The 18,373-nt window shown below is 40.3% G+C and overlaps 1 protein-coding gene across 1 annotated transcript in view; it reads right to left on the minus strand.

The window, feature by feature from the left end:
- aspscr1 (ASPSCR1 tether for SLC2A4, UBX domain containing) overlaps positions 1-18,373 on the minus strand; it is a 192,347-nt gene that overhangs the window by 166,722 nt on the left and 7,252 nt on the right. The window contains exon 4 of the mRNA XM_068003962.1: positions 1,845-1,945. Within this exon, the coding sequence (XP_067860063.1) occupies positions 1,845-1,945 (101 nt within the window). The remainder of the gene's footprint in view (positions 1-1,844; positions 1,946-18,373) is intronic.

Raw genomic sequence — 18,373 nt, forward strand, 5'->3', positions numbered from 1 at the left:
CTCAAAACGAATCAAAATCAGCAGACAGCCGAAGTTCCTGGGGAAAACTTTCCAGAGGAATATGGCATACGCACATCTCATCAACTCCCTCTGCGGAAACAGGCACGGAGTCAGCCCCAGGATACTCCTCAGACTAAAATGCCTACATCCATCCAGTCCTGGAATATGGCCATCCAGCTTGGTGCACAGCAAGTCAGCCACAGACTAAGAGGCTACAAACAATCCAGAACCAAGCAATGAAGGTAGCACATCAACTCTCATGCTTTATCTGCACAAACTAACTGCATAATATTTGTGGAATCTAAACAAAGGAAGAAAGGCTCCCGAGACTCCAGCAGAGGTGCCTGCGCAACACAAGCACTAACATGTCATCGTCACTGCTGATAGTGGAAAGAGAACAGAACCTACCCCGTTCGTGCAGTGTAGCAGATGTGTCTAAAGTAGGTGGCAGACTTTAGCAACAATCCACCAGAGAGAGAGAATTATGACACAGGGGTCAACTGAGTGACACTGAAATCGACACACTAGTCAAAACTGACCGCCACAAATTCAATATCCAATCTGAAAAGGATGTAAAATGGGTAATAAACCCTGGGTCTTCTTTAGCAATAGGACCAGGTGTTACTCAACATTATTCAAAATGAGAATACCAGATACAGGCATTGTTCTACCAAGCATTGATTCCAATGCAACTACAGTGGGGGAAACTGGGAAGGGAAAACAAAGGGAAAACCTGGTATGAGAGAAGGTTCACAGCCACGGAAACAAAATGCACTAGTGGCCCTAGCAACTGCACACAAAATCACCATTTCATGCTCCCAACTGATAGGCAGTGATCCCTGCTGGAAATGCATACTTGTGGAAATCAAGACAAAACCCATTTCAGCTGTGATGCTCCCTAAATTCAAACACCGTGCCACAATTCATTCTCACGGTTTAATCGTGAATGCTGCCCATTTGGGTGAAGTACAGGACTGTGCCTGGTGGCCATGGAACTACATCCCAGTAAGGAATCAATGACTTCAGGCTGGGTGGGGGAGGGATGAAAAGGGAAGAAAATTGGCATTACAGCACCTCATCATATCACGTTAAAAGTGTTTGATACAGTGAGATGCTTTTGCAGTGCAGTGACTTGTGTAGATAAAAGCAACTTGGCCAAAAATTGCCATTTGATTGGCTAAAAGTTGGCTCCACAAGCTACATTTTCAGCTGGCCAGAAGGGAAAGAATAAAAGGCTGAAACAGTAGCATCCATGTTTTCCATGTCGAACTGAAAACACCTGCCTATGAGTGAGGACACCCAGCGACAGCTTCCAGAAGAGTGCATTAGGACCAGGAAAAGCATGCATGGTGCATTAAGGATTAAAAAGTTTTTTATTCCTACTGTCTGGTACATACGCCTGCTATTTGAAATACACTTCACAAGTTTGCTTTAAGTTCCTTCCATCATTTCTTATGGCTACACAATTACATAGTGTCTTTAAAAGAAACTCTTCAAAACATTTGTGAAGACTGGTAATAAGCAAATGTTAAAAGATAATGTTGCTCAGCCTAGATATGCAGACTAAAATCTGAATAGTCTCTTGAATCTTCTCAGTGTATGTGTACTGGCCTATTTACCCGAGAAAACTGGTGGTTGAAGTAGAGTACTATATTTGTAAGTATGTGCACAACGACCTGAAATAACAAATCACTTTCCCAATTATATTGAGCAATGCTTGTATGAAGAAAGAATAACAAAAAAAACAAACTGAAAAGTATTAAACCTTTACTGCACATATAAAGGGGTAAGAAAATTCTGCTCTGCTCCAAATTGGATGAGGGACAAAAGAAAACAAGACTCACCTGGTCTGAGGAAAGTGATCAAGAAGATCCCACAGTGTCAAACTAGATTGAAAGAGATGTTGAAGCCTGGATCCATCTTCCAGCTGCAAAGCAATCCGAATCTGGAGAAGAATCAGTAACAAACATTCAAATATTTGTAAATTACACTGATCATCTAAGCCAGGGACATTAAATATCAACTCTTTTGCTTGAAACATTAAATCAAGGATGCCCTAATATGGATTGCAGGGGCATTTTTCTCGTTTCTCATTTCCCACCTAAAACTGCAGATCATTCGTAGTCTTGCCTCCAAACCACAATGGGTGTGGGCTCTTTCCTCCTCTTCCCTTAAAAACAAAAACATGTATTACCCAGTCAATAGCTATCCTTTCAATCAAGTTATTCCCTTGACCAATCCATTAGCCAGAAACACAAAATCTAAATCCAAGAAAATATGAACAGAAGAGGATCTATTAAAAATTCAAAGTACAATGTCATATAATGATGCTTTGGATTCTACACCTGTGATAGAAGTTTACAGCACAGAAGACCATTCGACTCAACTTGTCCATGTTTGCTACACCAAAACTAATCCCACTGGTTCCCTCCCTAAAGCCACATATGTTAAAAGATGCTGTGGCCTCTGCCTCAACTACTGTGACAAAGCAGCACCTGCTCCAATAACTATCTGCATTAAGAAATTTCTCCTCAGCAACAATTTTGAAATGACAACCCCGTGTAACGAACTCCTCAACCAATGGAAACAGTCTTTCCCTATTTACTCTATCAAAACACTTCATAATTTCAAAAGTTTCTTAAATCCCTTCTTAACCTCAGTATCTCAAGTCTCTTCTCATTATGACAGTTTCTCATCCTGGTGATAGCATGCACTTCTTATGGGTTTAATGTACCTTCTATATTGGGCACCAACAACTGCACACAGTGCTCAAACTATGGCCTAACCCACTACCAGTTTAAGTTGAAAATTTCAAAGCAACTTGGTATGTTGTGTTTGGAGAGAAAGGAGCAGGTGCCTGTGGATTAACAATTAATAAAAGCTAGGATGACCTTTATGACCACAATTCTGCCTTCCATGAATCGAAGGAGGGACATTACAAATAACATGGTAATATTTGTATGAAACATACTGTTAGCATACTGAAGGCATGTAGCCAAGGAGACAAATTACTGATTTTGTGCATTTTTCTTTTTAAAAAAAACTACCAGAGGAAAGATTCTTTTGCCTTTCCAACCAATGGCAGTTTGGCTCAGTTGGTAGCATGCTCATCCATAAGTCAGAAGATCGAGGATTGAAGTCCCATCCTACTTCAGTATATGGAGCTGATAATTCAATGGAGTACTGAAGGAGTGCTACATTTATGGAGGTGTGGTCCTCCATACGAGATGTTATACAGAGGCTTTGTCTACTCATGCAGATGGGTATTAAAAGATTACATAACACTTTTTTTTTGAAAAAAGCAGGCAATTCTCCCAATGTTCTAGCCAACATTCCTCCCTCAACCAACACTTTAAAACAGATTAACTGATCATTCATCTCATTGCTATTTGTGAAATCTTTTGCCCCATTTGCAACGTTGCATGTGCCAACAGTTACTTCCAAGTAATTGACTGAAGCATTTTGGAATGTGTCAGACATAACGAGGAGCTACATAAATGCAAGGCTTTCTTTCAGTGAAGAGCCCCTCCTGCAGCCCATCTGCCACTTAAATCCTCAACCATGCCTTTGTCATCTCCAGACTATCCCAATGCCCCTGCCTGTCCTCCCATCCTCCAACCTCCATAAACTTTATCTCATCCAAAACTCTACTGCCTGGACCCCGCACCAGATTCTGCTTACCCATCACTCCTGCCCTCTGTGGCTTCTGGCCCCAACATCTCAAATTTAAAATTCTCGTCCTCGTGTTTAAATCCATCCATGGTCTCATCCCTCTCTATCTCTAACTTCCTCCAGCCCTACAAACCTCCCACCCCCTACCAAATTCTCTGCTCTGCAGACTCTGGCCTCTTGGATATTCCTATTGGACAACACTGACTTAGGGTGTGACCTTCCATCAGAAATTGTATTCTATATGTTCATAACGTATATAACTTATCCCAGAACATTAGCCATTATTTTCCAACATGTTCCATTCTTATTTCAAATTTCCAGCATTTAGTTTTTCTTTAGTTCTGCAGTAAGAATGGCGAATCTGGAAGTGCAAATATCACACCAAAACAGAAAGGGGTGTTCTTCTGAGTGTGTAGTTACCAGATTGTTAGGGCAGTTTTACTCTTTACCTGGCATACTCATACCTCACCTAGCAGCACTCAATGCTGATAATGGATGCCTCATAATGTCACGGTTCTTCCCCAGAAGGGGCTTCCTTCACAATCATGACAAAAACTCTTTCCTCAGGACAAACATCCCTCTCACCCTAATCAGGAACAAAATTCAACTCGATGCTTGAAGGTACATTCTTCACTCTTGGGTCCTTCATCCTCAACTGAAAAGATGGGATAGTTAACTGATGCCATGACCAATGTAACTGCAGCAGCAAGGGGACTCAGCTCATTGTTTTCCTTCCCTGGCCAAAATTCTGGTTCCCTAGCCAAAATTCTGGAAACTATTAAATGGGGAAATCCCAAGTGTGAGCATACATTGCATGCCACAGCACATCAATGCACCAATACTAATATTATCACTAGAATTTCAGCAAGTGCAATGGGAGGATAAAATTTTCACACAACTGTGGGAGTATGTCCGCCACACAAATGTCCATTTGACCCAGCAGTACAAATTTGGATTTTGCCCTTACAAATTCAGGACATTTCTGGAGTGAGCATTTTGAGCAGTATAACGAAGTTTTGGTGGATGGAACAATTACAGACGATGAAGAATATTACACATGAAGTACGTTATACATTAAAACATATTGGCTTGCACGTGCAGATTTTGTTATAACACACTGGGTACCAAAATATTAAACAGGCCTGGGTATAGCACTGAACACTCAGTAGCATCGGACCATCTTGAAAGTTCAATTTTAAAAATTAAATCATGTAATATTTTATCTCGCTGTTAAAATTGTCCAATTCAGCATGTAGCACCTTCATTAGATCAGTTTGCCCTCTGATAATATAAGAAAGGCAATGACGTTGACTATTACTATTAAAAACTAAATAGCATTTGTATTAAATTTGAGAAAAACGATTTTGAAATAAATACCACTGTTCTTAGAAGAAGCTTGGTGTCTCACAAACTGTTACATTCCATATCATGGGTATCTACAACATGCCTGGAACGCTGCAATCTGCTACAAACAGATGTGGGAAAAAATGTATGTTTACGGAAACCAGAAATTACAGTTTGTCCTGGCTATTAATAACAAATTGTTTTTGAAAAAAAAGCAGTATTCATGGAAAAGAATGATTCATGCAACAACAATAAAGGATGTTCTTAACCAGTCTCTCTCAAAATGTCTATGACATATCAAAACCCATCAGGCTTGGAAGTTCTTTCACGGGCTTGTAACAAAGCTCCAGAGCTCAGTTTATTACAGACAGGTTTCAGATTTGAAGTCACATTGGAAGCCCCAACTCCAATCCCTACAACTATTTCACTCCTGTAACCATGTCCCAATCATAAAGTAGGATTCAAAGCTTTGGCATTATCCGAAGCCTCAAAACCAGAAATAGTAGGTACATTACAGCTCTCGTTTCAATTACACTGTCGACTTACCGCAACTTGGTGTTATTTACCATGTTTCATGGTCTTACTTCAAATCCCAGGATTCTTCAGTAGATTCCTATCAATTTTTAGAAAAACTGTCACTTTCCACTTGTTGGAACTATACAAAGTTTCCATGCGTAAATACACCACCGTTCTACCCTCTGATGCCAAGCAGATGTGTGTTTGCAACTTCAGCTAAATTAGCAAAGAAAATACTCAGGAAACCTGTTAAATATTTGGAAACATTACTATCAAAAATCTGCAACATCTCACACTTGAATTTAGCTGCATTTTACAGCAATTCAGTAACCTATTATTTCTCAAAATTGCTCACAAAAAGGATTCAGAACGTAATTTCTCCTCCCTCCCACACTCTTTCCCCACCCCCCCCCCCCCCCCGGGTCAACACAGAAACTTAACTAATGGCCATTCATAAATCAGTTCACATTTTGCTTCAAGCATGCACACAACTATGTACATCTCATATCTCATTGTGTATTATTTATTACTGAACCAACTATTTATGGAACAAACCAACCTTTTATCCAAACAATGACCCACTGACCCAGGACAAAGGTCCAATAAGCAACCTGACTATTGCACTTGATCAGAGTTTCCTCAACTGTGCCAGTGTCACAAAAAGCCAGGAGCTTTCCAACTGCCTAACTCCAAAGCTCATCAAGGACATGAAGTACACCCAAATATATTACAGCAGAGCCCACATATGGCAGCATAATTACTAAACCCTGGGCCCTTTTCTCAATGCTGGTCTACATCGGACTTCCCTGAAGCACAGTATGAGTTACTAATGGAGTCACTGGATCTTCACACGTTTGTCTGAACCATACAACTGAGTGCGATCTCTCAAATAAATAAGCTAGAATTTAAAAAGGAATAAATATTTTTTAAGGTCACTATGTGACACAGGCTCAAAGGGCCGAATGGCCTACTCCAGCTCCGATTTTCTATGTGTACAAGCTAAATATACTTTTGTAAAGGATTTTGCCTCTAGCTCACAGCTAAAAAGATGGAACAACAAATTGCTCTCATGCCTGTTGTTCTGATGTGCAAGAATGGCTTGGTGAAACCCACCCCGTGTGGGGGTGGTGGGAGAAAGAAAAACAGTATGACCTTCTTGAAAAAACATGGCTGAGATGTGGGAAATGACTGAAACCAACCTATGCAATATTACCTCAGTGTGGAATCCTAACACACTATGACACCACACTGCACTGCCCATGTAAACCAAGTCTATACTAGTCTCTGGACAAAAGTGTACAACAGTGCATATTCAATAGAAGATTTCCCACGCATGATTTATTTATACATTGTATTTCAAACCACATTCATTCAGGGCGATAAGAGTTTTTTCAACCAAATATTACAGGGCTCTCATCTGAAAGCAATCTCGCCCCACTCTTGAAACAGAAACGTGTTGGGCAGATGTCTTGCATTATTATCGTTTCTCCCAAAAAGTAAATATATTAGATGCTCTTCTTGACATAACCCAGGCATAACAGCGTTTACAGATTCTTTTAATTCATAATATGAAAACCATATGGAAGTGAGGTTTTACACCATAAAACAATTGTCAATGGTTACATTTAATATCATCGACAAGTGGAAGGCTGTGGTTAAAGTGATGTAAATATGAAAAAGTCTAAGCAAAAGTACTTTACGACTTTCGATAGTATAGTTTTACATTAAGTATAGGCATTACCTCATGCATTACTGTCCACATCTCCTCACCTTGAACCCGTATCTTAGGTCCATTATAGGTTATTTATTCAGAATATCAAATATTTGGTGGTTCTGGAAAACCCTCCAATTTTTATTGACCATATTCAATGTTAAGATATAAAGAGAAGTCAATTTCACTGATATTGAATTAAACAAATTAGTTGAGGACTGGCCCCAAATGATCAAAAACTTACTTGCAAACATTTGGCATGTCAGTACAACTTCACTAAATACCCTCTCATAATTACCATCGCACAACGTGCAGAAGCATGACTTTCTAGAAAGTTCTACATTACACAGGCCATATGAACAAGATTCTACTGATCAAGGCGAGATTGTGCATACACGGCTGTGGAAAATTCTATATAGGTCATGTCCGCAACTATCTTCTAAAAAGGCACAATTTTGTTTACCCAAAACACAATGTGTCTCCTTTGGATGTTTGAATTAATCCAAATATTCATATCAATACGAATGTGTTACAAAGGCTTAGTTTCATCCCATTCCCAGAGGTCTAATTAATGACAAGAGTGACAATGCTTTAATCCTCACTAACCAAGGTCTGCCAGCACTATAAATACGATTCATCAATCTTCAATCAAAATATATAAAATCACAAACACACATATGTAAAGATATATTGTACGCAAATTTTTTTTTTCACTTTCATTATCTTATCAGCTAGGATGATGTACCAGCAGAATGATCATGATTAAAAATGGCCATAGACTTTTGTTATTCAAACAGATCAAAATGTTTTCACATGGAACAGATTTGGGTAATAAGAAAATCACATACTATAGCCTAGTGGCTTTTAAATCCTTTAATAGATCTAAATTAGCAATTCTGAATACAATTACACTAATACAATGGGGGTTTTTTTATGTTTGCTAACCCTATTTTTATATGAAGGGAGAAATGCTAGGAGAGTGCCAATGTATTTATCATGCTGATATTGTTCAATTATACATTTCTACACAATCTATGTCACAACACAGAATCGGGCCATTCAGCCCATCAAAGCCTGAACCAGTACTTTTTTTCCACATGAATCACCAAATCTATTCCCACTCTCCTGGTCTCCCTTCATACCTTTAATATTCCTTTTTCACCACCAAGTAATGAATTCCCTTTTCCAAGTACTTATGGACTGTATTTCAACAACAATTTGTGGCACGGCATTGCACATTTTAACCACCCTGTGTAAAGAATTTTTCTAACCTTCTTTTGAATTCTTTTTGCGATTATCTTAAACCTGACCAAACAAAAGAAAAAAAATTCTGCAAGACTTTTTTTTAAAATGAAGAGGTGCACTTTTATATATAACTCATTCAATTGAGAAAGGCTAAAAAGGGTTAAATTACGAGGACAGGTTGCAAAGACGAGGCTTGTATTCCCTTGAGTATAGAAGACTGAGGTGATCTAATTGAGGTGTTTAAGATGATTGAAGGATCTGATAGGGTAGATAGATAGATAGAAACTATTTCCTCTTGTGGGAGTGTCTAGAACAAGGGGGCATAACCTTAAAATTAGAGCTCGGCCATTCAGGGGTGATGTCACACAAAGGGTAGTGGAAACTTGGAACGCTCTCCCCCAAAAAGCTGTTGAGGGAAGGTCAATTGAAAATTGATAATGCTGAACTTTTACGCCCAAACAATTTAAGTCAGCCCCAACTCCAAACACCAGCACTTCCCTCACCATTTACAGCTAAATCTCCACTGAGTGCGATGCTGAGGTGATTGCCAAGTTCTGGATAGTATTAGCCATGAACTGCTAGAATTTGATATTTTGCTCTGTGATCATCAGTTATTTGCAACCCCTATATTTTGATATATCACATTAATGAAAATGAAATTATATAAATGGGAACAATGAGACCGCAGTCACCATGGACTCAGGAAACAGACAGTAAATGATCTGCCCAGCCCAACAGCGCTTTCCTTCACACAATAATAACAGCAATAAAGCTGCAGGGTCCTTCACAACTAGTGCCAGCTATAACTACCAAAAAAACATTTTAAATATAACTCTACTGCTCACAAAATTAACCATTACCGCATGACCATGCTGCTGCCACATAGTCGGCATCACTCATCCTGTCTAAGTTGACCTGATTCGGTCTTTGACTCGATCATGTCAATCTTCAGAGTTCCAGGACTCCACTGGCTGGAAAAGTGACTTTGAGCCAGTTTTTTTTTTGCACATGGCTGCTACCTCCAAAATGGAATGTAATAGAGGAACCCAAGAGACAGGAAAAAAGTTTTAAAAAGTACAAAACAGCACAAAATTAAAAGAATACGGAAAACCAATAATAGTTGCATTAGCTTGTTACAGTACGACTCTGCTCCTGATATTTGAGTATCTTTATTACTGTAATACACGTTGATCGCTCGTGGGTTTGCACGCAGGGGGTGAAGACCAAGCCTTTAGATGAAGTGGGGTTACAGTACAGAAGATAGTTGGACCAGAGTGCACAGATGTAATTCAGTCCCCATTTTAAAGTCAAATATGGTCATTTTTCTTGCATGTTACCATGATAAATTCCTGTGTCCACATTTACAGTTGAAACTATCTTTGTAAACTTGTAATGCTGTAATTACACCCTTCTGCCATTACCTCCACTGGTGGTAGGGTGTAATTCCAGTGTGACAAGTTTACATCGGCAGCTTCCATTATAAATGTGGAAATGAGAATTTATAATGGAAAATGCCCACAGCCTCAAGATTTTTGTCTCAGCATCACAACGTGTGATCTGAACATTATGTTTTAAGGGTTGAGTTATCAACCAGAGAATAAAAAATAAATTGGGTAATTCATTGTTTAGCAACAGAAAATTACCACAAAATCATCTGGAATATGGTAAAAACCTGACTACTTCCCTAATGTCCTTCAGGGAAACAAATCTTGCCACTCCTACCTAGCCTACACATGACTCTGGTCCCACACTATGTAGGTGATTATTAATGCCCTCAAGGCTACAAATGCTGCCTTGCTAGTGATGCCCACGTCCCAAGTAAATCAAACAAAATAAGCGGGAGTCTGATCATTTTTGCACACGGGCTTGTGTTTCTTTTGGTTCATATACAGTTGTAATACACTTTGGACTTGAAGCACATTGTTGTCCCTCACTTTAATTACCTGTGTATCCCTATTCTCCTGCACTGTTTTCTATTAGTGTAGAAACATAAAAACATAGAAAATAGGAGCAGGAGTAGGCCATTTGGCCCTTTGAGCCTGCTCCGCCATTCAATATGATCATGGCTGATCCTCTATCTCAATACCATATTCCCACTCTCTCCCCATACCCCTTGATGCCTTTTATGACTAGAAATCTATCTAGCTCCTTCTTAAATATATTCAGGGACTTGGCCTCCACAGCCTTCTGTGGTAGAGAATTCCACAGGTTCACCACCCTCTCAGCGAAGAAATTTCTCATCTCAGTCCTAAATGTCCTACCTCGTATCCTGAGACTGTGATCCCTCGTTCTGGACCCCCCAGCCAGGTGAAACATCCTCCCTGCATCCAGTCTGTCTAGCCCTGTCAGAATTTTATATGTTTCAATGAGAACCCCTCTCATTCTTCTAAAGTCGAGTGAATACAGGCTGAGTCGACCCAACCTCTCCTCATAAGACAGTCCTGCCATCCCAGGGATCAGTCTGGTGGACCTTCGTTGCACTCTCTCTCTAGGCAAGTATATCCTTCCTTTGGTAAGGAGACCAAAACTGCACACAATACTCCAGGTGTCGTCTCACCAAGGCCCTGTATAACTGCAGTAAGACATCCTTGCTCCTGTACTCAAATCCTCTTGCAATGAAGGCCAACATAGCATTTGCCTTCCTAACTGCTTGCTGCACCTGCATGTTTGCTTTCAGTGACTGGTGTACAAGGACACCCAGGTCCCTTTATACATCAACATTCCCCAATCTATCACCATTTAAATAATACTTTGCCGTTTGTTTTTCCTTCCGAAGTGGGTAACGACACATTTATCCACATTATACTGCATCTGCCATGTATTTGCCCACTCACTCAACTTGTCTAAATCGCCATGAAGCCTCTTTGCATCCTCGCAACTCACGATCCCACCTAGTTTCCTGTCGTCAGCAAACTTGGAAATATTACATTTGGTTCCCTCATCCCAATCATTGATATATATTGTCAATAGCTGGGGCCCAAGCACTGATTCCTGCGGTACCCTACTAGTCACTGCCTGCCACCCCGAAAAAGACCCATTTATTCCTACTCTGTTTCCTGTCTGTTAACCAATTTTCAATCCATGCCAGTATATTACCCCCAATCCCATGTGCTTCAATTTTGCACACTAACCTCTTATGTGGGACTTTATCAAAGGCTTTCTGAAAGTGTCTGTTATTTTATATGCTTTTCATTTGGCATAAAGAAAAATACTGTATGTGTTTTGCAATTAAAACCCTAAATTTTCAAGATACAGCATTACAAATTTGCATACAAAAAAAACTAAAATTACATAAACTCTCAACTTGTGCATTTAGGGAACTGCAAGGAACATAGGTAATTAGATTAACAGAATTTAACTTACATCAGTCCCTGTCCACATTTAGAACAAACTGGGCCAACTGTCTTAGCATTCCTTCCTTCTGGCCCCCACACCTCAGGAAAAACAATTACAGAATGTGGTGTGACTTCCAAACTCATTAAAAGAGGCCAGGTATATTTTTTAAGCAGGTGTCCAATCCAACTGGATTTTTATAGGTAGTTGGCGCTAGTACACAGAAATTATAAACTTCAAAGTCTGCATCCCTAGATTATCACCAACACGTTGGCATTGCGTGCATTTAAAACAAGAACTTTTTTTAGCTATTAAGTAGGTATAGAATGAACCAAGTACAATGTGAAGCTTCTTCTACATTGCTACTGTTCCTCAGCAACGTACTTCAGTTCCAACTTAAGAAGTGTATGCAGGGTTCATTTAACATTTATCTGAATTAAACTGCCAGATTAGTGCAATTAGCACTATATAATGGATAATTCCGTGTTGTGGATACAAAGTTCAGTCATTGTCCAAACCCTTCTCATTTAGGAACCTTAAACCAAGTAAATGGGCCATTAAATTCAGATTCCAGTTCCCATGATATTTGTGCTGCTAGCTCCATTTTCTGTACACCATTGGCAGACCAGCAGACCCAGGTAAAACAATGGAAACTGGGTTTAACAGCATAAATGCCAGGAGCAGGTTTCCACACATGGCTTAAGAGAATTTTGGGCTTTTGCAAGTTACGCATGTAATGACAATACACCCAAGTCTCCTCGATTTTTACATCTGTCCATCAAACCTTCTGTCCGAACGAATCTCCATCCACAAAACTGGCAATGCCCACGACTCCCAAATGCCAGTATCCTCCAATTGTGCTTGCTCCAGGGGTTCTCAACATTACAACCAGATTTTCAGGCGCAGCAGAAATCAGTCATTTAGCTTGTCTTTTAATTTCAACTTTGAGCATTCTTTTATCCTCACTGAGAGCGGCTCTATATTTTGTTTCTTTGAATGGATTTTTATGGCATAAGTATAAGTCACATTAAAAATTGAAAAGCTGCCCCGATTGCAGGTTCCCAAACATGCTGCGCCTGATGTGCATGAATGCTGGTCAAATGAGTTGAAATTTATTTTCATACTTTTGAGTAGAAATGTATGGAGTGGGATCGGTGCTTTCCTTTGGCTCCGATTGTTTACGCTGATTTACTCCAGTTTTAAGTTCAGGCGAATTCTAATAAGATTGGGAGGATGCTTGGACGTAACTTGACATCGGCAAAATGGGCGCAACATTGGAGGCATTTTCGGATCTAACTTCCGGGTTGTGCAAAGGAGGAAACTCCAGGCCACAAACTTTAATAGCACTACAGCTTCACAACTGTATTAATACCTTAATGTGAGAATATCACCATCACCATTTAACATTAGTTACAAATAATGATTAGCTTTCATTTCTACATTGAATTTTTTCCCTCCCAAACTGCCAGAGTTGTTGTACTCAAGAAAACTGACATTGATAAGTTACTGCCGCAACAGTTAAATTAACATACACAATCAATAGGTTGTTAATTCTGCACAAATCACATTTAATAATTCCCTCCCTCCCAATACCAGACAGTTTAAAAAGGGAAAAAAAATTAAGCAACAGCTTTTCAACCACTGTTGTGAACGAACGATTTTTTTTTTAAGAAGTTAAATACCATTTAAAAATGTCTTCCCACAAAGGCGAAACCTTTCTAAATGATGAAATATACCAAATTAATTTGTAAAAAAAAGGCATATTACTCACCAAATTCTGTTATGACCTAATTTTTAATGCCACTATAATAAGTTAGGTCCTTATTTGACATCTATTTTAAAGTGGTAAAGATTGAGTTGCTTTTTTTTAATATATAAAGTGAGACTTGGTAAAACTGGGGTAAAGGACTCAACCTCATTTAAAACAGAGCAAACAGCAAGAGTCAGTTTGCTCTCACACACAATTGCCTGCCAACTCTTCTGACCTACGTGCTATTATATTAAAAGAAAAACAAAGATTGTCTGAATTATCACCACCAGGGAACCTCTATTTATTCCTTTTCCTGCAATGTACTTTGGAGTAGAATGACTATGAAAAAGAGCTTTGAAAAGTCTGACCTCCCACTACTTCGGTCGATACGAGGGAAATATGAAGCAGTGTCAATGGCTACGGATCTAGTCCAATCTTCCTGGCCATTATTAATCATAAACAAGCCATTAAGTGATTTGTTCTGTGTTTTGGGGGGGGGGGGGTTGTAAAATCATCCTTGTAAATATGCCATGATTAGCAACTAACAGCAAAAAAGGTGAGACTGTGCAAGTTGTCCAGTGAATCATTGCCATTGTGCAGTAATTGTGGGGCAGGGAAGAAAAATTGTACAAGGTCGCAACTTTCAAAACCCCAAATTAGATGTACACTGGCATGGTGCTTCGCCCACCAGTTCAATGCAAAATGCACCAGTTGGAGTGCAGATATACAAACCAGGATTGAATCTGCACCCCTCAAACATCTCATAGGTTCCAATTACTGCAATCAACTACACAATCATTGCAAGGACACAAAACTATAATATATCTAGTTACCCAATTAAATCATTTTTACCATGGCACCAAATCAGTAATTGTGCTAGTAAGCACAGATCCCACCTTCCAAGTACCGCTGGCTCAACCAAGGGGCTACAATTCTTTGGACTCTGCTGTTGGGCTGGGCTCCTCCTCGAGCACTTCTGGCTGCCTCTCGGTCTGGCTCTGGCTTTGAACAATTTCCAGTTTGGGACTACTGCTCTTATTATACCCAGAGGACCGCCCAAAATCAAGTTTTCCTAGCCAAGCTCAGCACACCACAACCTTCCAGAGGAGGATGCTAATGTTCCCCGAGTTTCTGTATCACTTGCCTCTGAAAATCAGCGTTTCATTTGGATTGGCTAGCAAAGAAAATTGTGTCTTATTTGGAACTCTCAATTTTGGTTGGTTGAGTTAAGGCTTGTATTTTGAATCCCCTACCTCAAGATTCTGAAATACTGGAAGTGTTCAGAGTTCTTTTGTCCTGACAGTTTGGAATACAACTGTTCAAAACTGGTGGGGAGATTAGCATATGTAAATTAGGGTACTGGCAGTTTTCTGCAGCTGAAGCATTTGATTGCATCTACCCCACACTCATTACCATTGCACTCCTTTTTGTTTATGGCAACCTGCACACACTGATGAAACCCAGAACAAACATGTCCAAGGGCACAAAGACGCAATGTTAATACTATAACACTGCGCGTTGATGTCACAACGTTGGGACGTGCCCATGTGACTTTCCCTCTCCCATAATGGGCCCACGCACACGTGGACAGAAATATTCCCTCAGCATTTCAATCACATTTTCCATTATTTTTCCTTTTTTGACCTCTGCTTTTACTTTAGTTGATTTGATGTCACTGCTAGCTAATAAGACTCTTTGACATTGGATTCCTCAACATCCACAAAAATTAATCCATCACAGCACTGGCTGGCATCATTGAGTAATGACGGCTTCTCACACAATTTTATCTAAAAACATCATGCTGAATGCTTCAGGAGAGCTACTTTGGATGACAGGTTGTGATTTGCAACCTCATCAGTTTTGACCTCGGCTCTCGGTCTTCAATAAGCTAACCTGGCTCCCAGGTATAAAGCTCTGTATGGTTCTTGCCCCAAAACTGTTTTTCAGTCCTGGAGAGTTATTTTGCAGGAAGGGAATATGACCACAGCAAAACACTATTTTCATAATTTCCGTCCAATGGAGGCAATCATCTTTTTGGTCCCATACGTGAAACAAAAATTTAAGGGGTGTGTCACCAAGGACTGCTGTGGGATTCATCTGGGTTTGGGGCATCTCCAACATCTAACAACCCTCCACCAGTTTTGATGTGGTGGCAACCACAATTTTCCTTTCCTCTAGTTCTTTTGTGGTCATTTTTCACTTTATGAAAGGGATGTGAAAATTAAACCCCATCATTTCTCTCTGGGCCCTATATGGCAGTGAAACCTCATTCTTTACAAACTTGTCTGTCCTCCCTTTGAACCCCTCACTCTTACAAACTTAAGTTCCTATTCTGGAAAACCATATTCCTATAAGATCTGCTTTCAGCTTAATAGTTAGTAAACTTCAGGCCATTTAACAACCCATTTGTTACAGCACATACAGCTCTCACCCAAGATTTCTGCCGAAGCTGATTTCTTACTTTCAAATGCCACTGAAGATAATGATTCCATCTTTTTATCTTCCTCCTAAGTTTAAGTTGGAATGGCAATTCCATTAAGTCAATGTATGTAGAGCACTCACTTTTTAAATGGATTGTACAAAGTATATTCATAAAACTCTTCACAGCCTATTGCCCAAATGTACTTTGAAAATCCATCCCTAAACAACAATTGGTAGTTGTTCACTCAAATTCCATTCAGTTCACAAGTACCCTGAGGGCCAATCTAAATCAGGCTGTTATCAAAAGCTTGGGTAAGGCTGGAACATAAAGTAACCACAACACGTTTATAAAGCACGTCAACCAATATCTACTATAAGCCCACCGACTCCCACAGCTACCTTGATTACACTTCCTCCCACCCTGCTTCCTATAAGGCTATTTCCCCCGTCTCATCTGTTCTGACAATGCCACCTTCCACACCTTTGCTTCCAATATGTCTTCCTTTTTCCTCAACCTAGGATTCCCCTTCACTGTAGTTGACAAGGCCCTCGATTGTGCCCGTCCCATTTCCCACACTTCTGCCCTCACTCCTTCCCCTCCCTCCTAGAACCATAATAGGGACCACCCCCCCCAACCCTTGTCTTCACCTTCCACCCCACCAGCCTCCACATTCAACGCATCATCCTCTGCCACTTTCAGCGCGGTGCCACCGCCAAACACATCTGCCCCTCCACTCCAAGGGGGACCGTTCCCTCTGCAACACCCTGGTTCACTCTTCCATCACCCCGAACAACTGCTTTCCTCCCCACAGCACCTTCCCGTGTGAGCGCAGGAGGTGCAACACTTGCCCTTTCACCCCCTCCCTTCCCACCGCCCAGGGCCCCAAACACTCCTTCCAGGTGAAACAGTGATTTACTTGTACATCTTTCAAGTTAGTATATTGTATTCGCGCTCACAATGCAGTCTCCTCTACATTGGGGAGACCAAATGCAGATTGGGTGATTGCTTTATTGAACATCACCGCTCAGTCCGCAAGCACGACCCTGACCTTCCGGTCGCTTGCCATCTTAATTCTCCGTCCCACTCCCACTCTGATCTCTGGAACAGTGTAGGAGGCCAAAGACAATGAAGCTCAACGGAGGCTCAAGGAACATCATCTTTTGATTCGGCACTTTACAACCTTCTGGACTCAACATTGATTTTAATAACTTCAGATCATAACCACTGGTCCCATTTTTTCAGATAGCAAGTGCTGGTAATGGTTTTGCTATTGCCATTTACAGCTCCTCTAGACCCATCTTTTGTTTCTTTACTTGTCCCATGACCATCCGCTTTGCACCATCATCCCTTTTGTCATTTAATTACTCCTGCCCTCCATCCTATCAGAGACCTTCCCTTTTGTTCTTTCCGCTCCTCCCTTTTCTCTCCCCCCACTTTTCCTCCGGCTCTGTGCTTGCTTAAAAACTTAAAACTTCAACTTCTTCCAGTTCTGACAAAAGCTCATCGACCTGAAATGTTAACTCTGTTTCTTTCTCCACAGATGCTGCCTAACTTGCTGAGTATTTCCAGCATTTTCTGGTTTCATGTCCACATTTATATAGCAATACTGTTTAATTCTTGCAGGTGTCAGAGATCTTTATTTTGATAGGTCCATCCTCGTGGCCAAAATGTTTGCTCCAGCCAAAGACTGCTTCTCATTCTGATAGCACTGCCTGATCAGTCTCCACTGGTATGTGGATGATGCTAAATAAAAGTAAAAAATTTCTACCTTGTCGGGTCTCGTCTCGTCACACCAAGTTTCCATCCTGATTTCTCCTTAGTTCCTCGCTACAAACATGTACCACTTGATACTACTCCCTTCCATTTCTTTCTCATGGATTGGGTCAGAACAAGCTGGTGTTCTGTGAGCAGGGTGGGTATGGCTTTATTGTTGTGAAAGAGCAGGGGGAGGGGTCACGAGTGCAACATCTGTCATGGCACCTTTATCAAAAGGGACATTATCCCTTTGTGTTTTTCCCTGTTTTGCAGCATGCACATTCTGGTAAACCCAACATCATGTGGAGGATACTTGCATTTAAAGAATAAGAACAGTATCCAAAGGAAGTAAGTTTTCTTCTCCTCCAACAGGCTCATTATACGAGCTATTCATATAAATATCTACAGCCAGTTACTAAGCCATAACTGCCTATCAGCATATTCAAACCTTCAGTACTAACTCTAGATAATCCCCTTATACCTTCCATGAGATTTTAGTAAAATATAAAAAGTATAGAAGTTGAGGAAAACAAGCCTACAATTTTCTATGTTGCGCCCTTCCCATTCCAGCTTTCAACATGTTTTATCCTACATATCCTTTATTTGTACACAAATTCTTTAATAA

The sequence above is a fragment of the Heptranchias perlo genome, chromosome 23 (assembly GCF_035084215.1).
Source record: "Heptranchias perlo isolate sHepPer1 chromosome 23, sHepPer1.hap1, whole genome shotgun sequence".
Taxonomy (NCBI): Eukaryota; Metazoa; Chordata; class Chondrichthyes; order Hexanchiformes; family Hexanchidae; genus Heptranchias; species Heptranchias perlo.